We start from the raw sequence: 25,771 nt of genomic DNA on the forward strand, positions 1-25,771 counted from the left end.
TCAATGTTCATCACCTGTGAGATCTCCGGTGTGCAAACAGGCTCTGGTCCCTCTTTCTGATTTGCCCTTGGCCAAACAAAGATGCGACCCAGTTGAAAATCCTGGTAGTCGCGTCTTAATTTCTTAAGTTTTGTTTGCTCTAATTTATTACTGTAAAGAGCAAGTTGCTTGTTCATGTTATGAATTTTCAATGTACAGTACTCAGTTTTATAGTTCATAGTAATAGATTTGTATTGTTCTTCCACCTTATTTAAGAGGTCAGCCTCAATAGGAGAGAAATAATCTAATAACAGTTGTATATACTTATTCCCAAACTCGATATTAAGTTGTTGCCACTTCCGTAGTAGCTCCGGGTGACTGTCTCCGTAACTCGGCATACACAGAACCCGCATGCCACGCGGAACAACCTTGAAATGAAGACAGGCTTGCAGATGTCTCTTTTGCCAAACAAGCCTGTGTAGCCGATATAGATCATTCTCTAGGTTCCGCAACCGGCCAAAAAAGTCATGTAGGTTTTCATTGCTGTTGGTAGTTACTACAGGTGCATCACATTTAACATCCAGATTCAAGAGCGGATTTTCTTTTTGATAGAACAAACAATTCCAACTATCGGTTCCAGAAATACCTGTTGGATTGTAGTCGAGTTCAATGTTAGGCACATCCATCATGTAACGGTCGGCTAGGCAGAGAAGCAACAAGACTATTAGCAGCAAACAAATACCGACCATTCAAAGGTTCCTTCCACCACGATCGTCAGACAAGTTTGAAGATAAATAAACTGCAAGGAACCACCATGAAAAGTAAAAAGATTTAATGTAGAACGAGCGCTTTCACGCACACTCAGGTGCGCTTCATCAGGTTACAATTAAACAGAAAAAATCACTCTCTTGTATACAAAGACAGATTTCAATTAAACAATCAACTGAATAATAATTAAGCAATTAAAACTGTAGTAATTCCAAAATTTAAAGGAGCAAAGGTTCTTGATAACTACCAAGTATCAGAGCTCAAACATACAAGTACCTTGCATATGAAAACGCATAATTCATCATCAATAAAAATAACATTAATAAAATATATATCATAAGTTATATATATATTTTCAATATTAAAACTTCTCTCCATATTATCCACAGGCTTTAATAACAAAATACAATAGGCCGCATATGCTGCGAACCAAAAATAATAATATTTTGTTAAGATCATTTGTCACATACTAATGTATCTGTCAGGAATTCCAATAAAAGATATTAGCTTTTGACAGAAACACTTATATTTAGTGTTTACTAATCTGACTGGAAAGTATATTGCCTATGCATTAAAACCGTGCCTCATGTTTAACGGCAAAATAATCAAAACCGTCATGGGAAAACATATTCCATTACTACGGAGCTTTACCCAAATAATATTTTGGTCATATAAAAACAATGCAAGTGCTGCTTATTGCCTAGCGTCAACTAGTTAATAGCAAAATTCGATAAGCGGCATATGCTGCAAACCAAAAATAGTATTTTATTAAAGTCATATGTCACATACTAATATATCAGTCAGGAATTCCAATAAAAGATATTAGCTTTTGACAACAATACTACATTTAGTGTTTACTAACCTGACTGGAAAATATATTGCCTATGCTTTAAAAACCATGCCTCATGTTTAACGGCAAAATAATCAAAACCGTCATGGATTTAAAAATGTTCCATTGCTACGGAACCATACCTGAATAATATGATGGTCGTATATAAACAATGCAAATGCTGCTTATTGCCTAGTATCGACTAGTTAATCGTGCATATAAAAATAAACGATTATCAGTCAGTTCAAGATTCAAGGATTCAGATGTTAAACATACATAAAGGCAAAACATGAAATAAATACATATTTAATTAGTGCTCATATCTTATTTGATTATCCATTTATATTCATATAAAAAATATTTCAATGGATGTAATTTAAACTACTGGATGTTGTATATCTATGTCAAGCTGAGATTAATATGTACAACTATATATAATAAAAATGTGAGCAAAATTCCTAAAGCTAAAATCAAACATGAATTGTATCATGCTTGTTTATAGTGCAACAATGACATTGGCATATAGCAATTTAAAACCTGGGTCATAGGCAGGGAAACCAGAGAATGAGCTATAATATAAAGGATTGTTATAAAAATAAACTTCCTATATTGACCTGAGTTTTTAAAATACTAATATGCAAGGTTGAATGAGAAGGTGGGTTACAGCAAATTATGTTATGAGGACCCTAAGAGAACAGGACGAATACTGACCATTGAGTTAAGTCCTGGTTCAATATGAGCCTTTAATCTTAATATCCATCTTAATTCAAATATCTCAATGGTTCCTATAAGATCCCCTTCTCTTTTATTAACATTTACAACCTGTAATACCAGAAAACTAAAACTATGCTGATGTCTATCATGACAATGCATGGCTAAAGCATTTGTAACGTTGTTCTTTTTTATATCGTATACATGGTTGTATATACGATCCCTCAATCTACGTGATGTCATCCCCACATAGTAGGCACTACATAGATTGCAGGTTGCCAAATAGATGACATTGTGTGTATCACATGTAGCATAGAAGGTAGGTTTAAAAACCATATTTATACCTGGTATATCAAATCCTTGCGTTTTAGTGATGTATTTGCATAATGAACATCTGCTAGTTGCTTTGTTCAAATAATATAGACCCAAAAAATTAACTTTAGAAATAATGCCCGGACAGAGAATGAAGGAGGTGATGATCCCCAAGGTATTCTCAGATGGATGTATCCATAAACAACTCCTTGACTATTTCGTTAAGAAAACCTCTTATCCAATTGCCAACAAGGTTTGCAACCCAAACACAGCACTAATAAGTCTCACAAATACTGTAAACCTCCTCAAAAATCAAGACCAACATGTCTCGTCTGTTTTCCTCAACATGTCTAAAGACTTCCATACAGTATCCCACCAAAAACTACTTAAAGGACCACTACGGGCAAATGATGAAGAAAACATATAATTTTTATCTTGCCATGATTTACTACACCTCACAAAGCTTCCTGCAGCAAAATAAGTACTCATTCCTAATTTTATTTTGTTTTTACTCTTGTCTGCCCTCATGGGGGCAGACATCGTGATTCCTTTGGAAAGCTAAATCTGTCCCATAATGCACAGACTGAGAACAAATAGCCCTACCATTTATTGTTAGACTAGACTTCCATTCACTTAGAATTGAACACCTGAAAAAAACTGCCAAGTTTGAGAGTCTGCAGCTCATGTGTCATTGACTGGTATGTGCTGTGTTTTACAAATGTTGTTCCTACTGATGTAATGTACTACACATTCTCTGAAAGAAACTTGCAAAAGTGTCAAACAAATTACTGAGTTAAAAAAGACTTTTCACAAGGAGCAAAGGAGCAGTTTTGCAAGTTTCAGTTCCTGGCCAGGTTACTCCTCCCATCTCCCCTCCTTCAGTGGGCTACAGTCTCACATTTCCAGCTTTGCTAGATTCAACTATTTAGTCAGCTTTGCATGACAATAGACATAAAAAAAAATTTACAGCCTGGTGTGCCACTAAATCTGTTCCCCTTGTATGTCTCTATGACTTTTCACTTCTGAACAGCATTTCCCCAGGAATAAAAAAAAAAAAAAAAAAAGCAAACACATCAGTCCAGAATTTAGGCCAGTCTTATCCATTTAAAATGTGCACAGTAAAATATTCAACTTATAATGCATTTTGGCTGCTGACATGGTTATCTTTGCATAGTTATTCTCTTATAGTATAACCTGAACTTATGGTTGTTGTTGTTGTGTCTTTTGGCTTTTCCCGGTTAGGGGTCGCCACAGCGGAACTCCGGTCCACTAATGACTGGCAGTTGATTTTTACGTACCGAGTTGCCAGCTCTGCCGCACAACCTTCAACGAAGGTATGCCCATTCACGCATGTCTCCACGCAGAAGACGCTCTAGCTAAGAATCGAACCAGACAGAATCTTACTGTGAGGCGGCAACGCTACCGCAGCACCACCACCGCAGTCATAACCTGAACTTATGGTATTTAATGATAAATTGAACTTGTGGTATTTAATGATAAATTTTACAACAGTTCTCAGTTTTTTAACAATGACCTCCCAAGCCTCTGATGTGACCTAGTACTTTTTCTTACTATTGCTTTATCTAGTTTGTCTTAGTTGTATACCTGTAGCATGTCTCTCATCCTCTCAGAAACAGACTCCTGGAGAAAACTTCCAAAGCAGATACTTGTATTGAAAGAGTAGCAGCAGCTGTAGCAGTGAAACTACACTCCAAAACAATGCACTCAAACATAGTACTGACAAACACAGGGGAATGTATATGTCTGAATCAAGCAGTGATGAAATTGCTAGGGATTTCACTGAGCACAATTTTACTCTTAATCTCTCCTTTTCATAATCCATAACATTCGCACCACACTTACAAAGGCACACCTCCACCTTCCACAAACACAGCTACCCACACCCACACAACATACCAGTCAAATTTAAGGCTTTTCCTACCTCTCTGCAAAACACTAATGTAATGGCTTTGGCAAACAAATGAAAATGACTGATGGGTGTTGGTTCAAGACTCCCATCCATATCTCTCGACAGTACAGATTTTTGCAGAAAGTCCAGATTTTTTGTCTGTTTTTCATAAAATTGCAGTTTTCTGTCAAATCAATGGCAAATCATTGAATACTGAAGTCAGAAAGTTGACAGGCATTTGATTTTCAGACTTCATATCCTTAAGAAAATTCACTCTAATGCAAAGCCTGTTTATCAACTTTCTAAGATTGTAAGTGCAATATTTATAAATTGTCCCATTTTTGGGCCTTTGGCCCCTATTATTTATGGCCTTGTCCAGATTTCTTGTTCTATAACAGGGGTGTCCAACCTTTTCAGTTGCAAGGGCCGCATTGAGTCAACAGAAATGGTCTGGGGGCAAACGGCAAGTGAGGACCAAAAAAAAAAAGTTCTCACATTAACTGAAGAGCAAAAAAAAAAAAAAAAAAAACCAGGTTTATGCGGACTAATGTGGCTGTATTGTAGGTTAATTTGAACAATAAATTAATTAATAAATATAAATAAATTAATAAATGCATAATATTTGCCCTAAAATTCAATATGTGTGTGTGTGTGTGTGTGTGTGTGTGTGTGTGTGTGTGTAACCTGATGAACAATGGCACCACTACCTTCTGTGAAATTACTGTACGCATATCTCTTGACATAGTTTCCTATGCACGGTCTGAAAGTAAAAGCTGAAAGCACACTATCGAATGTTTCGTGTTTTCATTTTCATTCACATTACTAAATACCAAACATTACATACTGCTTGAAATGTTGCTCTATAAACACAACACACAGACCTTTAGGCAGCTTAACACCCCAGGAGACTGTCAGGAGTACAAGGACAGCACATCTGCACATTACTTAAGACAGCTAAGTACTTCAGTATGCAGGACTGTAGAACAAACATGAAGAATCTCAGAATTTTTTTTTTTGGCCAAGTGCTACTATACATTTTGCAGCTTATGATAACACAATTACATAACAGAAAGGCTGCAAGGAGATTTTTTTTCAGCAACCCTTGTAGGCTCAAACCCTTCTGGTCTGCTTTACATTTTTCTTTTAGTACATAAAATAGTTTTCCTGGAATGTAGGTAGATGTACATGACAAAGCTCAAGTTTTACTTGTAATTACAGTAAGAGCAGCAACTATCATTTTCATTATTACTGTTCTTTAAACTAATACGAGGCTGCTCCTGACTTAAACACAGCAGTGGTTTGGAGAAAAACACGTCCTTCATTTACCTGAAAAGCAAACAAGAGATTCTTAACATGAAGACAAGAAAGCCTCTGCTGTTTACACCATGTGTTCCGATTTCACTTCCTGACCTTATACCAGCTAACTGCCACTCCATACACAACCACACAGTCTATTTATTAAAAGTTTGTAAAAACTGTATATTCCACTATTGTGAGACATGCAGTTCCAATTAACTTGTTGCTGCTAAAAAATTTACAAACTGTTTTGTATTTCTTTATGTATTGTATTCTGAGCATCTCTATACCTTTTTCTATGGAGCAATTCTCAAAGTCTCTTCTAAAATGGACTTAGCTCAACATAAAAAATATTTTAGCTGTTAACACAATGACAGAATGTCATCATATCAAAGCCTAAATCACCAAATACAAACTAGTCAAATTTCTTTTGCCTTTTATTGAACAGGTCACTCAACAACTAGGCTTGTCTTTTCAGGAAAGTATCATTCATTCCGACTAAGTGAAATTTATCCAGAGCACCAGGGAACCTCCTCTCCTCCTTTCAGCAACTGCAGTGGGATCTTTCTACATAAGCACAAGCTAGTCCTTTTTTCTTTAATGTCAGACTGAAATATTCTTAGGCTCTGTATGTATGCTGTTTGTTTCTGAAAATTAGTAATATGCATTCTTTCTATAAGCTCTAGTTTAGGAGCATTCACAATGTCAAAAATACTTAGCTTTACTTACCTTTTGCTATGTTGTAGTGTCAAATAAAACAAAATTAAATCCTGTCTTCTCCACGATCCTCGCTCCTTCCTTCAGCTTTAAAAAACGACCGAACGGTGTTTTCACGCATGCGCATGTGCATACCAGTGAAAAGACGCCAGTATGAAAAAAACGTAAAACAGCAGAACAGCAAACCTACGCGGACGTGTAAACACACGGAAAAAAAGTGAAATTAAAAAATGTGAAATTAAATTTAAATTTAAATTTAAGGGTCGCGGGCCGCATGGAAGAGCTCTGAGGGCCGCATGCGGCCCGCGGGCCGCGGGTTGGACACTCCTGTTCTATAATGTTGAGAGTTATGCTGCCATCCCTTCCTACTGGAGCCAGTCCACTGCACTTGCACAAGTGTCCCCCTCAGCAGGGCAGCAAGCAGGTATCAGTGCAGATTTGCTTTATAGTTCTGTTACACAACACACACACACACACACACACACACACACACACACACACACACACACACACACACACACACACACAGCAAATCTTGCTGTCCATGTTATTTATTCTTTTCCTTGGTTTCTTTTCTCTTACTTGTAATGTTGCTTTTACTCATTTTTTCTCCTGCCTCCCATATCTACCCTAATTATTACTTCTAACAAATACTTTTTCTCACTCTTTCTTCTCTTCCCCTCCTCCTCTTTAGCCACTATTTGAACTTTTCCACTCTGACATTTCCTTTATGGGTAAATAATGAACTGTCACCCTTATGTCAGCACATTTCAATGCTACATAATATTGTATTTAGTCTAATAATAGGTTCATAGGTAGGTACTAGGCTATCAGCCTAAGTAAACCTAGCCAGCAAGTTTCCCTGGCTTATGCCACCCAAGAAAGTTATTTTCCTGTGCCACTGTCGAGCAGAGCCACAGAAGTAATTCCCGGGGTATATTTTCCTATCTCCCATCCACTCAAAGATATTTCTTGAAAAGTGCTAATGAGGAACTTTGCTTGACATAGATGGGTAGCTTGTTCCAGAGTATGGGAAGTCTCTGGGACAGGAATCTATCTCTCCAACATGTCCTGTTTATTGTGGTGACAAGGTTTAGGTCCCTAGAGCATGCAGCTCAGAGGGATTGGGATTTCCTTAGGTGTAGCATGTCCAACAGCTCTGGGTTTGACATAGCTTTATATGTTAGGCAGAAATCACCTCGGAGTAGGCGATATGCTATGGAGTAAAGCTGGAGTTTTTTTAGATGGTCAGTGTAGGGCATCTGTTTGAGGCCAGTAATCCTCTTTGTGAGGTACTTCTGCGGCCTTTCCAGCGGCTGCAAATGTCTTGTGAGGTACATTCCAAAAGGGGCGTTGTACTCTATAATGGGTCTAATGAGTGTCAAGTAAAGGGGAACAATGACCTCTTTTTTTTCCTGGATGAGAACCCTTTTGTGATGAGGTGTGCCACGTAGAAGGACTTCCTGACTACTGTGGCAATGTGATTATCAAAGGAGAGACTACTGTCCACCTGAGTCCCAAGGTCTCATCACACATTCAGTGTTAAGTAGACTACCACCTATGTGGTAGCTCACAGGTACAGAGTTTTTACCAAAGGGGATGACAATGCATTTTTTGGCATCGAGCTTGAGGCCATGACTCTAACACGAGGCATCTGTCTCAGTGAGGCCCTTCTGTAGGATGTCCACATCATTTGGGGACTCTACTATGGCTCCTAGTTTGCAGTCATCTGTGAACTTTATTAGCCAGAGGCCTTCTGTGTTAGCCTGTACTTCAGAGAAGTAGATACCAAACAGGAGAGGTCCCAGGACTGAACTCTGTGTTACTCCACTTGTCACTGGTTTGATGTCAGATTTGGAGTCTGCAACTTTTACAGTGTGGGTTCTGTCAGTGAGTCAGTTACAAACCATCTATCTTGTGGGGGTTTTATACCTAGTGTAGTGAGTTTAGCTACAATTCCAGAATGGGGAATGGTGTAAAAAGCCTTGGCGAGGTCAAAATAGGCTGTGTGAACCACCTTAGCCTCATCGACTGCCTCAGAGAAGTCGATTAGGTTCAGGATGCATGATCTGCCTTTCACAAACCCGAACTGTGTGGGGTCCAGAGTTTGGAGGTTACCAATGTCTTTATGAGTTCTATGCGGATATCTGACAGGGCTTAGCGGTAAATCAATTTGGCTATGGTGTGCAGAGTCCTGGGTTCGAGCCTTGCAGAGGCTGTTTATTTTTTTTCAATCATAGCCTCACCTCAGGCTTTGTGCCTGCTGAATGGCGCACAGAGATGGTTATCCCACTCCACAAGGGGGGAGCCACCATGGACCCTGGGAACTACCGCCCCATTAGCCTGACGAGCCTGGTCTGCAAGGCAATGGAACGTATCATCATGGAACTTATAAACAGAGACATTGGTAATCTCCAAACTCTGGACTCCACCCAGTTTGGGTTTGTAAAAGGCAGATCATGTCTCCTAAACCTGATAGACTTCTTTGAAGAAGTCACCAAAGCCATAGACAAGGGTAAGGTGGTTCACACAGCCTATCTATATCTTGCCAATGCTTTCGACACCATCCCCCACTCTGGAATTATAGATAAACTCACTAAACTAGGTATAAATCCCTATGTCACAAGATGGGTTGGCAACTGGCTCACTGACAGAACCCACACTGTGAAAGTAGCAGACTCCAAATCCGACTTCAGACCAGTGACAAGTGGAGTACCACAGGGTTCAGTCCTGGGTCCTCTCCTGCTTTAGTATCTACTTCTCTGAAGTACAGGCTAACACAGAAGGTCTTTGGCTAACGAAGTTCGCAGATGACTGCAAACTAGGAGCCATAATTGAAACTCCTAATGATGTGGACATCCTACAAAAGGGCCTCACTGAGACTGCCTGGTAAGCCATGGCCTCAAGCTCAATGCCAAAAAGTGCATTGGCATCCCCTTTGGTAAAAACTCTGTACCCATGAACTACAACATAGGCGGTAGTATACTTAATACCAAAATTGTGGTAAGAGACCTTGGGACACAGTATATCAAGAAAAGAGGAGTGGGAATCCTGGGGCATGATGGGGTATCTGTAGTAAGCTACAATTTGGATTGCAGTTTTGCCCAGAGTTAGTTGCACTTGGATAACCTCAGATGCATTATGCTGAGCAACTAGCCTGGAGGTGTGGATATCCTTAATGAATATGGGCACACCTCCGCCTTTGGTGTTCCGGTCCAGGTTACATGGCCGAAAAGTATGGTATGAGTTATAGCCTGGTAGTGCAGGGGTGCTCTTAGGAGCCTTGAACCAGGTCGCAGTCACTGCACAGGTATCGATGTTCTCCATTTTAAGGAGTGCCTTGAGTGAGTGCATTTTGAGATTTAGACTTCTAGCATTGAGTAGCATTACCCTCAGTTTTTGCTTGCCTGTTCCTGTTACATTTGAAACTTGTCTAAAATAGACATTATAGGGATGGCTAGAGCCTTAGCCAGTATTCAGAATCCCATGGGCGACAGGTGCAGGCCATCTCTGGCAAAGCATCATGGTCTGTCAACCATGTTGTCCCAGGCAGACAGATACTGGATCCCCTTAGAATGACACCAGAAGCTTAGTCAATTGTTGAAGTCAATCATTTTGTCCTTGTACTGCGGTATCATTCTGGGCAATGGCAGAATGCTACTCAGAGCTAGGGTCATACCTCCCTGGGCTACAAGATCAGGGAGCTCTTCCATGTCTCTTTTCATGTAGTCCAGGGAGGCATGTCTCAGGTCATTCACACCAACATGGACAATGACAGTCATATTTGTACTTGGTTGTGGAGTGACCCGAGTGCATGGGTTATGTGGCAGATCCTGGCACCCGACAGGCAGCTGACAGTAACCTTCTCCTTGTTTAGCCTGGTAAGTGGGACATCAGTGTGCCTGACTATAGAGTCACCTATGACTAGTATGTTGGGTACGTTGTTTTGCCTAATATATTATATATGTTATAATATATATATATATATATATATATATATATATATATATATATATATATATATATGTTTGCCCATAATATCTGAATAAGTGAGTGGGATTTTCATGACAGCATCAATGAAACATTTTCCTTCCTTCTGTGTTTTTTTTCTTAAGTTTTGGATTTTTCTGGGTATGTTGATTGATTTTCTTAGTACATTTTATTTTTTATTTATTTTCCATTTGTTTACCAGGTTAGTCCGACTGGACACAAGATGACCGTTTTCAGCGGAGGCTGGGGGAGAAAAGCTCCTGATATATAGTAAACAATTATAAAAAATAATAAAAATAAATTATACAAACAGCTATTTTGTACAAAGAGCATAGAAAATATAAAAGGAGCAAAATCAGAGTTTTACAATTAACACAGTGGTTAGAATATTGAGAAACAATTAAACAAGATAATATACAACAAATATACAACTTCCTGAACATAAATTCAAAAAGAAGTTTCCATAGACAAACAGGGCCATAAACTAGAAATCATAACTATATTGATATGATTTATATTGCATTTATCTTGTTTTAATGATGGCATGTGTGTATTATTGTATGTATCATATGTGCACAAATATTTGTATTTACAGTATATTGAGAAAGTACTGGGTCACATCAGAGGCTTGGGAGGTCATTGTTAAGAAACTGAGAACTGTTGTAAAGCTTGGCATTGAATACCATAAGTTCAGGTTATGCTATAAGAGAACAATGTAAAGATAACCATGTCAGCAGCCAGAATGCATTATAAACTGAATGTTTTACTGTGCACAATAAGAAATGGATAGATTGGCCCAAACTCTGGACTGATGTGTGTGCTTTTTTTTTTTTATTCCTGGGGAAATACTATTCAGAAGTGAAGAGACATATTAGGGAATAGTTTTAGCGGCACACCAGGCTATGATTTTTTTGATGTCTATTGTCATGCAAAGCTGACAAAATAGTTGAATCTACCCAAGCTGGAAATGTGAGACTGTAGCCCACTGAATGAGGGGAGATGGGAGGAGTAACTTGGCCAGGAATTGAAACTTGCAAAACTGCTCCTTGTGAAAAGTCTTTTTTATCTCAGTAATTTGTTGACACTTTTGCAAGTTTCTTTCAGAGAATGTGTAGTACATCAATAGGAACAACATTTGTAAAACTCAGCGCATACCAGTGAATGACACATGAGCTGCAGACTCAAACTTGGCATTTTTTTCAGGTGGTCCATTCTAAGTGAATGGAAGTCTAGTCTGACAACAAATAGCTTTCCAAAGGAATCACTATGTCTTCCCCCATGAGGGCAGACAAGAGTAAAAAAAAATAAAATTAGGAATGAGCACTTATTTTGCTGCAGGCTGCTTTGGAAGTGCAGTAAATCATGGCAAGATAAAAAATATATGTTTTTTCATTGTTTGCCCATAGTGGTCCTTTAAACTTTCAACACACAACCTCAGTTATACTTCTCTATCTTGGTTTCACAACTATCTTTCAGACAGACAACAATCAGTCACATGGGAAAACAATCTCTCCCCTCTCCTACCTGTGTCTGTTGAAATGCCCCAAGGCTCTATCCTTGGACCTCTCCTTTTCATCCATCGTTCAATATGCTGACAATTTCTCCCTCATTTGCTCTGCTCCCACCCTTCCGGAACTACAAGAAAAAAACACAAAACTCACTCCATGACACAGAAAACTCTCTCTCCGACCACCAACTCGTACTCAACCCAAACAAAACAAAACTAATGGTCTTCTCCAGTATCAAACCTAAAAATAACTATCTCTCCTCATTACCTATTCCTCCAACAATATTAAAATCAAACCAGTTGCTCAAACTAAACTACTAGGGGTCACAACTGATAACTGTCTAAAATTCGACAAACACATAGCACTAGCAATCAAAAAAAGGACACATTAAAATTGGCTCACTCTACATGGCCAAACCATTCCTTACCAATAACCCCAAACTAGTCACAACCAGATCTCAACTACTACCTACCCTCATACTCTTCTCTCATCTTTACCAACCCACGTAAGATGGACTTAAATAAACTAGAGATCTGCTATAACAAAATAGCCAACTCTGCTACAAACCAGCCGCACAGATCACACCACTGTACTGCACTTCATGAACTCAACTGGCTAGAACTACCCAACTTATTATCTCTGAACCATCTAACCACTGCCCACACCTTAATCCACAAACCCGATAACTGCCCTGCTCTCAAAGACCTACTTCAAGCAAATACAAACCACAGTTCTCTAAGATCCTCCGATAAACTTCCACTAAAGGTAACTAAATGCAACAACTATGGAGATTCCCTATTCTCTAACAGTGTCCAAAACTTGGAACTTACAGTGGATATAAAAAGTATACACAGCCCTGTTACCAGGTTTCTGTGATATAAAAAAATGAGACCACAATAAATCATTTTTCCCACCTTTAATATAACCTATAACCTGTACAATTCAATTGAAAAACAAATATGTTAGGGGAAAAATATAAAAAAATAAAAAACATACAATAAGCTGGTTGCGTAAGTTTCCACACCCATAAACTAATATTTTGTTGAAGCACCTTTTGATTTAATTACAACATTCAGTCTTCTTGGGTAGGAGTCTATCAGCATGGCACATCTTGACTTGGCAATATTTGCCCACTCTTCCTTGCAAAAGTGCTCCAAATCTGTCAGATTGCGAGGGCATCTCTTCTGCACAGCCCTCTTCAGGTCAACCCACAGATTTTCTATTGGATTTAGGTCTGGGCTCTGGCTGGGCCATTCCAAACTTTTAATTTTCTTCTGGTGAAGACATTTTTTTTTTGTTGATTTAGATGTATCCTTGGGGTCTTTGTCATGTTGAAAGGTGAAATTCCTCTTCATCTTCAGCTTTCTAGCAGACATCTGAAGGTTTTGGACCAATAGTGATTGGTATTTAAAACTGTTCTTAATTCCCTCCACCTTGACTAAAGCCCCAGTTACACCTGAAGAAAAGCAACCCCAAAGTACGATACGGCCACAACCATGCTTCCCCGTGGTGATGGTGTTCTTTTGGTGATGAGAAGTGTTGTTTTTGCGCCAAACTCACCTTTTGGAATTGTGGCCAAAAAGTTCAACCTTGGTCTCATCAGACCATAACACATTTTCCCACGCGCTTTTGGGAGACTCGATGTATCATTTTGCAAATTTTAGCTGGGCCTGGATGGTTTTTGTGTGTAAGACCAGGCTTCCATCTTGCAACCCTACATCATAGTCCAGACATATGGAGAATATGGCAGACTGTTGTTACATGTAGTACACAACCAGTACTTGCAAGAAATTCCTGCAGCTCCTTCAGTGCTGCTGTAGGTCTCTTGGCAGCCTCCCTAACCAGTTTTCATCTCGTCTTTTCATCAACAGTTTTCATCTTGTCTTTTCATCAATTTTGGAGGGACGTCCAGTTCTTTGCAACGTCACTGTTGTCCCATATTTTCTCCACTTTTTGATGACTGTCTTGATTGTGTTCCATGGTACATCCAATGCTGTGGAAAAATTTTTTGTACCCTTCTCCTGACTGATACCTTTCAACAATGAGATCCCTTTGATGCTTTGAGGCAACTGAGTAAATGTCAAGAAAATCCTACTAGGAAAGCTGTACTTTATTCGAGATTAATCACAGTCTCTTTAATTGATGGCAGCTGTGCACCCAAGAAGAATGAATGTTGTAATTAAATCAAAAGGTACTTCAACAAGGTATTAGTTTAAGGGTCTGCATACATATGCAACCAACTTACTGTAAGTTTATTTTTTATATTTTTTCTCCTAACAGATTTGTTTGTTTTTCAATTGAATTGCACAGGTTATAGGTCACATTAAAAGGTGGGAAAAGATTTGAAATGATTTAATGTGGTCTCATTTTTTTATATCACAAAAACCTGGCATTTTAACAGGGGTGTGTGCACTTTTGATATCCACTGTAATACTCCAACACATCCTAAAACACAAACGGTCACAAATTTAAGCTACTTCTGAAAGAACACCTTACCAGTCATTGCCTATGCTCCTGCACATCACCTGGGTAATTCTACCACCATACCTAGACCAACCTGTTATTCTCAGTTGTAGCTTCTTTTTACCCTAGTTAGGCCAATATTCTTTTATACTCCAAATCTTCCTCTCCTGTCTCTCACTATATTCCAAATCTTACTCTCCTCTCACTATTTGCTATGTTTTACATCTCCTCTTCAAATCTAAGAGCTATGTTAGTGATAATGAAAAAAAAATGATTTGTCAACTGTCTATTCCTAATCATGTATACTCTACTATAACATGTGCAACTGTCACCATGTATATCTAACTCTACTGTATTCAATGTTGAACCATGTATACATATTCTACTATATTCTCTCAATTTTTTTTTTTGAGTTTTTCTACCCGGGCCTCGGCTGAAAAGGGCTCCTGACCCAGTTTGACATTACTCGGTAAATAAACAAATGTAAACTAAATGGATGACTTAAGCTCTTGGGGTACAAGTCACTTGCTCATGCACATAGTTTTTCTAGCTGTCATATAATTTCCCACTCATTCCTTGTGTTTGTCATGAAGTAAGTAATTTTTCAAGCAAACTTTTTAGATATATACATAATACTCCAGTTAAGTATGTTTTAGTCCACTCAACAAAGGCTACAGCTCAAAAATCAGGCTACTTGAAGGCTGGATCCTATTGTAGGAGACAAAAGCATCTCCACATTCACAGCAAGGTCATCTACCGATGAAACTTTTTTTGGGTGGAAGTGAGCTTGAGTTTTCAGAAGCTACTAAAAGAATGAAGAGTATCTGAACCTGCCGCCTTATTACGTGCTATAACTGTAGCAAGAACCAAAAGATACCAAATTAAAGCATGGATGGAGTTTATGGAGGTTACATTTCAACTGGAAATTTCAAAGAAGGGTAACGGTCCAACGGAATCTCATTTTATTCTTGTTTGTGTTAATGCTTCTATAGAAGAAAAGGATAAATTTATAAACTAAAACTGCAAACTCAGTAAGATTTTCAGTTGATTTATCCAAACTCCAACTTTACTTAAGGAAACAGGAAGATAAGAAGAGTCCATTACTAAGGCCATGTACCTGAGAAGGACTTTAGCCGAGGCAAGAGCTGGTACTGTGACTGAAGTCTATAAAAGTAAATAAGCCTCAAGTATCCTTTAAGAAAATTCTTGATATAAGGAACTAGGACTTTTTTCAAAACTAAAATAATAATAAAACATAATGCAAAATAAATGGAAGAACACCCTAAAATATTATTTCAAAATGAAATAATGAACATGCTCGTATCCCAGAATATGCAGTTTGTTGGGAAAACTCTAGGGCTCAGTGTATGATAAAAATAAAATAAAAGCAGGCATACTGAAGTTTCTTCTGTAAAGCTGACACCTGAAGGAGGAAGAACATGCAACATCAATGCAGAAAACAATACTGTATTTCAAAACAAAAAAATTGAAATATTCATAAAAACAGCGATGCTCTGCAAAATAATTTTCTACAGTGATCTAGTGCGTTTTGACGAACTGCAAGAAAAAAAAAAAACAGGAGGGACTATATTCATGATGTCAGCATGGATAGTCCTCCAGCACTGAATTATGAAAAAGAAAACTTTTTCTGGTGTCAGAGAACCTGATATCATAGCCCAGCTTGTGATGGTTATTGCAGTAACTTCAACAGCATGCAAGATGCACTAATATACATGAACACAAGTGTGTCCCTAAAACCATCATTCAAATACATCAATTAAAAAAGTCAGCACAATGGAAAGTACTTCTAGTAGCAATACCATCAACATATCAAACCAGATTTGTTTTTAATTTAAAAAAATTATGAATGCTTTACAGACAAACAAAATAAGCAACATCCATTCAGCAGAATCATGTGCAAAGAATGCCAAACACAGCAAACATAGTCGGTTGCACCCACGTCCTCCTAACCTGATTAGGCCTCATACTGGTGCACAGCATCCAGAGGAAATGTACTGCAGCTAATAAGCCAATACAAGACTGCCCTGCATGAGAACTGAACAGAGTCCACAGGTCTTGTAGTGTCATACTTGGATCATTCAGTATGCCAACTAATTATTTCACTGCAGTATCACAGCAAGCTTAATCTAGGTTCAAGTTCTTTGGCTTCATTCCATCTTGGACATCTCATATTTGGTGGTCATGATTTCCTAAAGTGAAGGAATGGAAAACATTATGTGCAGCATTTTACACACACTACAATCTAACAAGAAGATATGGACATCTTCAATAATTACAAGGCAAGATTAACTAATTCACAGAGACAGCAAGCAATCTACAGTCATTCTAGGGTTGACAACTTCTCCTGGCACCCCAGAATCTAGATGGGCAATCAAGGATCCACACAAGCCTGGCAGCCTGCTAAAAATTTGAGGACGCTATTGTGATCCTTGGAAAAGCAAAATTTAAGGGTTAACACAAGGAATATATAAACAAATTCCAAGACTTTGGTATCAGAATATCACAGACTTTGCATGTACAGATAGCAGGGGTGAAGGCCACAGCCTCCCACATTAGGAATGCACTGGAAAAATTATTCAAACATGTAAGTGCAAGTTTCAAAATTCACTGCTGTTTATAAGAATACAATGTAACTTTCAAGTGTGTCAGGATTTGCAGTAATAATAGGGAGCCCTTCACGCCTAGACAGGAACTTAAATCTGCAAAGCCAAGGTATTACACTGATTTTAATATGCTATACAGGACACTTCCAGTGCTACAGTAATCTGACTGGACAAAAGGCCAATTTTAATCGAAACAGATATCATCTGATGTCCGTCCTCAACAGCACATATAGGTTAAGTCAAGCCAGTTCTAAAGTTCAAGCCTGCTTTAGGATGAGACTACTTATCCACATCTGTACATGTGAGACTTTCACTGCAGTTATCTACATCTCTGTACAGAAAAGGCTTGGCTAATTAAGTGCAACTAGCAATACTAATGATCAATAGGCAAACAAAAATTAAGCAATTAGTGCAATTTTTGGGTTTTTCAAAAAGAAATAAAAAACACTGACACAAGACACCATTTTTGATGCTTTGATGGCTGCACAATCTGTACCAAATCAAACTGTGTTTTACTAGAAATTGATAACTAGTTATGCCTACCTTAAGTCAGACCAGCAGCACTACACAACAGTACTTCGAATAATGTTCTTATAGACCCATTTTATACATTTACAATTCAAGTACCATGCTCCTAAACAACAAACATATAGACTAAACTCATTGCAACCAAGTGACGCCTTCAGGTGCTTCTTCAGTTACATCCTACTGATGCCACTAGCTGTCAAATCCTGCTTGCTCATATTTGCATTAATAATTCCAAACCCATGCTACATACAAAGTGCTGAAAGATTTTATCTTAAAGCTTACACAGTGGTAAACACAACTATACTGAAATTTGACCTTTGTCTATAGTGCAGGAAAGAGATCATAATTGTTGTTCATATAACAGTTAGCTACGCTGTCATAAATTTCATGTTTTTCCTAAATATCTTGACAGTCAAGTAGCACAGACAGAACTGCTTAGTCTCATATGAAAGCCAGCTGGATGAACAAAGTACTGATGACACCGTGTGTGTGTAACATACTGCAAGTGACTGTTGAGATGCTGCAAGCTCTTTACAAAATTCATCCACAACTCCTTTTTCTCATTTTTGCACATGGGGTTGGGGTGTCATATCACCACTGACAATCATCTACAGCCAGGCTTTACACTGCCAAGTGGCTAGCCCTACCATGGAAGTTCTTCCACATGACACGCACACATGCACACTCACACCTATGGCCAATTTAGAGTGTCCAATCCACCTACTGCATGTCTTTCGAATGTGTAAGGAAAGTGGAGCACTCAGAGGAAACCCACAGGAAGGACATATTACAAATGTAATAGTTACTGTGTTTACTGTGACTTATAAAATCTCATTTAAGACTTAGAATCTAAAGACTGCTACCACTATAAAATACTTTGCATGAAGAGTTGGAAATTTATTCTTTTGAACAATCTCTACAGTTGTAAGATATGAACATTTGTTTGAAATGTCTGGACATAATTTTATTCTCTCAAAAACCTTAGGGTCTGTCCACTGTTAAGTTACAGTATAAACTAGCTGAGCTTCATTGTAGGGAAGGAATTAAAAAATAGTGAAGTGAAAAAAGTACAACCGTGTAAGTAAAGTTACCATACCAGCAGATGTTTAAATGATCACTGCTGCAGTAGCCTTAGCTATATGAGTGGTATTCTGCGCAGGATACAACAACCGGCCACCTTCCAAAGCTTAAAGTGCACATGCCATGCACCAAAACCATTAGTTGGCTCAAGCTGAGATGACTAAAAAGAGTGGTTTGGGTAGAAAGCCCTTCAGAGCTTTCATGCCAACTGAGAGAGGAAGGTTAGAGTTCTGAAAAGTGAATACCGGGGTTTTATGACCAGCTACCTTTGCTTTATTGATGATGTATTCATAGGCTGGCAAGGTGAGAAATCTACACTCACTGAGTTTATCCATTCCATCAATAACTCGACCTCCTTCCTAAAATTTACCACTTCCATCAGCTTGAACTCAGTGCTGTTCATTAATATGACGGTTAGTATTGATAAAGACAGAGGAAAATTAATTAGTAACTTATACAGGAAACCAACAAAAGTGAACTACTTACTTCACACAGAGAGTATGCATCCATTAAAAACTAAGCACAATGTAATAAAATCACAAGGCTACAGATTAGCATGCATTATCACAGATTTGGCCCATTTTCTCAAAAATATGTGAAAATTATTTCTTAACCAGAGAATATGAATCAAACATGTTGCATATGATTCTGGATCCTATTAGATATTCTAAAATTAACAATGACTCTATATGGAATAGGCCTTTTGGTAGAATTACGCAATGATGACACCCTAACCCAAATGGAGAGAAAAGTAAGGGCAGTTGCATTCTAACTTACACTGGGATTTCAATACAATTGAAGCCATTACTGAGAGGAACTGGGGTCATCCGCACTGACAATCAGCAGCTTTGTGAGGGTTTTAGGAAAGCACCCTTCTTTTGTATATAAAAAAGAGCAGAAGCATACATCGCTACCTGGAAAAGAAAAATAACACCAGGATGATATGAGCCCTAAACTCTATGGGCCACCAAACTGTACTTTCTATGAATATTCCCTGAATACTTGATGGAGTGCAACTCATTTGAGTGCTCCCATCTTAAAAAGATGGTGAAATCTTCAGCAGGTGGTAACTATAATACTGAAAAAGTTGTGTATAGGGCCATGTGTAATGGCTGCCCTGCATTTTATGTGGGTAAGACTATGAATAAACTGAAAAGGAGAATTTCAAGTCATCTTTCTGCCTTAAAATATAAATGCCAGAGAAACACCTTATCCAAACACTTATTAGAACACCCCAGACATTCTGGTTTAAATTGATCATTCTGGACTGTGTGGAAATAGTTGAGTTTTACGGGGACGTCAGTGGTGTGTTAGAGAAAGAACAATTATGCTGGCGTTTCAAATTAAATGCATTCAGAAAATAATGACTTAACTACTCTTGTTCTATTAAGAGTGTGTTGAATTTACGTAAGCTGCCATACAATATGTAAAGGTTTTTTTAGCGAATTTTTTGAGGACTATTTTTATGTACTAAAATATACTAAACAATAAAAATGATGTGTAGAATACATACATACATATATATATATATATATATATATATATATATATATATATATATTTAGTTACTTTAACCTCAATTCTGCTTTGATTAGATTTACTGCATCAAACCAGAGATTTAAACGGTAAATTCAAAACAAACATTTTTTTTCATGCCAATATTGCCATGTAGTATCGGCATAATTCCCCCATTTACTATACTGGAGGATGCTCATGACCACAGTTGCACACTTTTAGAAATTACTAGCTCACTTCATCCACTGTTTTCTGTATTCTTGTGTACTTTTCTACTAGTTTGTATTGTATAAATCTGTTCTGGGGCTGTAAACATGAAAACTGTCATGACATGGCTTTGTTTTTTTTATACATAACAGATTTTTATGCACACTAATACACATGGGTGGATATTTACTAAATATTATTAGACAGATGTATGTTTATAGTGTTTTAATTTGATTATGTTTATGGTTAGATAAAGTAGATATAAAAAGTGTACACACCCCTGTTAAAATGCCAGATTTTTGTGATATAAAAAATGAGACCACAATAAATCATTTCAAAACTTTTTCCACCTTTAATGTGACCTATAACCTGTACAATTCAATTGAAAAACAAAAATCTGTTAGGGGAAAAATATTAAAAAAAAAAACGTACAATAAGCTGGTTGCATAAGTGTGCACACCCTTAAAATAATACTTTGCTGAAGCACCTTTTGATTTAATTACAGCATTCAGTCTTCTTGGGTAGGAGTCTTATTAGCATGGCACATCTTGACTTGGGAATATTTGCCCATTCTTCCTTGCAAAAGTGCTCCAAATCTGTCAGATTGCTAGGGCATCTCTTGTGCACAGCCCTCTTCAGGTAACCCTACAGATTTTCTATTGAATTTAGGTCTGGGCTCTGGCTGGGCCATTCCAAAACTTAAATTTTCTTCTGGTGAAGCCATTCATTTGTTGATTTGGATGTATGCTTGGGGGTCATTGTCGTGTTGAAAGGTGAAATTCCTCTTCATTTTCATCTTTCTAGCAAATGCCTGAAGGTTCTGGGCCAAAAATGACTGGTATTTGAAACTGTTCATAATTCCCTCCACCTTGACTAAAGCCCCAGTTCCACCTGAAGAAAAGCAACCCCAAAACATGATACTGCTACCACCATGCATCACCGTGGGGATGGTGTTCTTTTGGTGATGCGAACTGTTGTTTTTGCACAAAACGTACCTTTTGGATTTGTAGCCAAAAAGTTCAAACTTGGTCTCCTCAGACCATAACACATTTTCCTACATGCTTTTGGGAGACTTGGTGTATTGCTTTCCAAATTTTAGCCGGGCCTGGATGTTTTTCTGTGTACGAAAAGGCTTCCGTCTTGCAAACCTACCCCATAGTCCAGACATATGGAGAATATGGGAGATTGTTGTCACATGTAGTACACAAACAGTGCTTGCCAGATATTTCTGCAGCTCCTTCAGTGTTGCTGTAGGTCTCTTGGCAGCCTCCCTGACCAGTTTTCATCTCGTCTTTTCATCAATTTTGGAGGGACGTCCAGTTCTTTGCAATGTCACCGTTGTCCCATATTTTCTCCACTTTTTGATGGCGGTCTTCACTGTGTTCCATGGTATATCCAATGTTGTGGACATTTTTTGTACCCTTCTCCTGACTGATACCTTTCAAAAATGAGATCCCTTTGATGGTTTGTAAGCTCTCTGCAAACCATGTCATTTTTTGTAGCAGGAAACTGAGTAAATATCAGGAAAATCCTACTAGGAGAGCTGAACTTTATTTGTGGTTAATCAGAGTCTCTTTATTTGATGGCAGGTGTATACCCAAGAAGACTGAATGCTGTAATTAAATCAAAAGGTGCTTCAACAAAGTATTAGTTTAAGGGTGTGTAACCAGCTAAATGTACGTTTTTTTTTTATTGTTTTTTTATATTTTTCCCCTAACAACTGAATTGTACAGGTTATAGTTCACAATAAAGGTGGGAAAAGTTTTGAAATGATGTATTGTGGTCTCATTTTTTTACATCACAAAAAAATGTCATTTTAACAGGGGTGTGTACACTTTTTATATCCACTGTAGCTATGCGTTTTTTTCATTTAGTTGTCACAGACCCAATAAAGGCTTTCTTACATTAGTCAGCCGAAAGCAATTTTAGTTAAAAGTCTTCTTATGTATATCTTTTTACTTACATGTTATGCTTTTCTTAATATCTGATTTTGGAATGTAGGTTGCAAATAGATAGGTAGTGTTTTCCTTAAATAGGATTTAGTTTGATCAGTAGTAGTTTGTGCAGGTGGGTACTTGCTGTTCTAAAATGCACTTTTAAAGCTCTGTTTATATTGTTGGCCATGAACAGGCCGGTTTAAAATTAAACAACACATATATCCTCCACACATACTTCTAAGTATATAAAAGCTGATATGTTTAACATTGTTAAAAGATTTTTTTTTAACAAAAGATTGCTTGTCTGTGATGAATAAAGGCTTGTTGCTTTGGGGCACTACCAGGGTTTCATGATTTTTGGGAATTACTGTGACTGACCTCATCAATGAAGTTTTAAGTCCACTAGTTTTACTGTTTTTTTTGTTTTTTTCCTCAACACTCGTGGTGGTGGGCTGAAACTAGTGCTTGTTTATTTATTTTATTTACTTTCCATCTTGGCAATAAAAACACAAAAAGAAGGGGGATGGAAGGAGGGAGCAGCTACTGCAGCAGTGATCATCTGAACATCTACAGTTATGGCAAGTGTGCTCACACAGCTGTACTAATATAGGTAGATTACCATAGCTTACACTGAATGGGAGGAGGGAGGATGAGGTCTAGGAGCCCCAGGAGTATGGTCCTAGCAAAGTCTGTCCTAGACTTAGAGAACCAATCATGTTTACGCAAGCAATAATGCCTGACAGGGTGTGTGTTAATGTGCAATTACTGCCCACCCAGGGGTGTTATGAGGCCTATACTATATTTTTTATATATATTTTTGATGTAAGATAGATCCTCCGCCTAATGTTTCAAACTTTCTTTATTATATGTTAATGGTGCTGGAGGAAGCATTTTACATCAAAAATATATAAAAAATGATACAGTACTTACACATAAATATGTAAAACACAACAATTTTACAAAGAGATCATTCTCTCTCTCATACACAGTCTCTTCTGCTTTCACACAAACATACATATATACACACAGTCTTCTCTGGTTTCATACTCGTATTTACTCACACAAGCATAACTCTCAACCTCAGCACAAAAAATCTATACAAAGCCAAAAATAATGGGGGGACAAAGCCCCAAAAATACGGACAAACATTAAATATCGCTTTTGTAAACTTAGAAAGTTGCTAGAATAAAAGGTCTTGTATTCCAATACATTTTCTGAAGGAAATAAAGCCTGAAACTCAAATGCCTGTCATTATTTAATGTATACACTCCTCACTGATTTGCCACAAAACTTCAAAAAACCACAACTTTTATGAGGGACAGACAAAAATGTTGTTGTTGTGCCTTTCGGCTTATCCCGGTTAGGGGTTGCCACAGCGGAACTCCGGTCCGCTAATGTTTGGTAGTTGATTTTTACGTGCCGAGTTACCAGCCCTGACGCACAACCTTCAATGAAGGCACGCCCATTCACGCATGCCTCCACACAGAAGACGCTCTAGCTGACAGACAAAAATATGAGGCAAAAATCTGGATATTCTGCGAAAATTTGGACAGTTGAGAGCTATGCACAGAAGAGCCCTCTCACTCTCTCTCGATCAGTCTCTCTCACACACACACACACACACACACACACACACACACACACACACACACACACACACACACACACACTAAAAGGCACTGCTTAGTGTGTGCAAAGTAATGCAGTCTGTTAACAGTCCAAGCTTCACAGCAGTTTGATATGCTGCCATGAAGTGGTGGACTCATTTTTCAGTGGGCATTACTTGTATATTAATACCCTGCTGGAGAACATTTGTTCTCTAATCAGGGTACTCCTGTACAGTTTGCCCATTCTCTAAAGTGTTTTTAAAGTATGCACAGAAGATCAAATTGCTGCTTCTAAATTACTTCTAGAATCCAGCCCTTACCAAAAAGCCACAGATGAAGTCAAGGTCCTGGTGGAATAAGCATTGAACCTGCCTGGGACTACCTTGTTGTGGCAAGTATTGTTGTGACAAGTACAACAAAAGTTAGCTGCATGAAACAACCACTTGGAAATAGTATGCTTTCATACAGGTTGTCTTTTATTCTTACATTTACAAGAAATGAACAACTGATGAGGTTCTAATATATGTTGTTCTGCTAAGGCAGCACCCAAGTTATCTGTACACATCCAAAGTATCCTTTCTCCCTCACTTTTAGGTTCTGAAAAGGAAGACACAGATAGGAATAACTTGGGTCAAAAGCAAACTCTGATACCACTTTAGGCATAAATGAAAGATTAGTTCTCAAGGAAAAACTGACTCTTGCTCCATTTAAACTAGCTTGTCAAGCTGACGATGTTCGTAACAAGGAAAGGAGCATTACTGATATCTCTGACCTCACTACAAGAGTATCTTTGCAAGCTCAACGATATGGTTTCCTTGAGAACTAATCCTTCATCTGTGGCTTTCTGAAAGGGCTGGATTCTAGAAGTAAATAATACACAATAAAGAATATAGTAGTTGCTTAAGATCTTACTAGAACAGTAGATGTTGTATTTCTCACTGTTGCAGTATTCTTTCCCTCCCTCCTGCCCCCTATTATTTTCTGTTGCCCTACTTCTGGCCAAGGGGTCCTTATTCCATCCTTATCTCTTTCTGATTCGTCCTGGCTATGCATGTTATGGTTTCTCTGGAGGTTGCTGTAATTCTCCTGGGACACTTCAGTTATGAAGCCTAAGCCATCCATACATCACATTATGTACCTTATGTTTTGCACATAGGACATTATGTCTGATGTTAAGAGGCCTGGAAAGTGTACAGGGTTTGGTATGCTGTGGCTGGACTTTAGGCTATCCTTAGCAGAATATCCCAAGAGTAAAGAATACTGCAACAGTGAGATCTTACACAACTGTACTATATCCTTTATCACTGCTGCAGTATTTTTTTACTCTTGGAAGAGAACAAAAGCTACGGAAAAGTATGGGAGGAGGAAAGCAGAGAAGAGCTTTCCAAATGTCCACAAATGTCCACAATGGCTAGCCCTGGAAATGACATTAAACTTATAATGTTTGGTCAACGTGTGAACAGAAGAGCAAGTAGCAGTTTCCAAGATGCATCTAGTATCCAAACCCTTACAAAAAGCACCAAAGGAGGCTTCTGCCCTGGTAGAATAAGTATGAACAGAAGAGGAAAGCTGCTTGCCATGAAAAGAATAATAAAAGAAATGGCATAAGAGAGCGAAAGGGAGATGATTTGCTTAGATACTGCCAAAACCAATTTCCTAGTATGAAAGGAAACAAAAAGCTATTCAGCCTTTCTGACTTGGTCTGTGTTATCCAAGTAATATCTGATCTGTCTATATAAATCCAATGTGTATATTACCCTCTCACTAGAAGTTTTGTGAAGAAGGAAAAAA

The 25,771-nt window shown here is 38.1% G+C and overlaps 1 protein-coding gene across 3 annotated transcripts in view; it reads right to left on the reverse strand.

Annotated features, from left to right (window-relative positions):
* Positions 1-16,312: 16,312 nt before the first annotated feature.
* The window catches only part of TMEM87B (transmembrane protein 87B), a 1,440,625-nt gene continuing 1,431,166 nt past the window's right edge, over positions 16,313-25,771 (reverse strand). For all 3 annotated transcript variants that reach the window (XM_044078977.1, XM_044078974.1, XM_044078964.1), the window contains one exon: positions 16,313-16,692. In XM_044078977.1, the coding sequence (XP_043934912.1) occupies positions 16,651-16,692 (42 nt within the window). In that variant the 3' untranslated portion in view covers positions 16,313-16,650. The remainder of the gene's footprint in view (positions 16,693-25,771) is intronic.

Source organism: Protopterus annectens, chromosome 1.part1, assembly GCF_019279795.1.
Source record: "Protopterus annectens isolate FY-2018-M chromosome 1.part1, PAN1.0, whole genome shotgun sequence".
In the NCBI taxonomy this organism is placed as follows: domain Eukaryota; kingdom Metazoa; phylum Chordata; order Ceratodontiformes; family Protopteridae; genus Protopterus; species Protopterus annectens.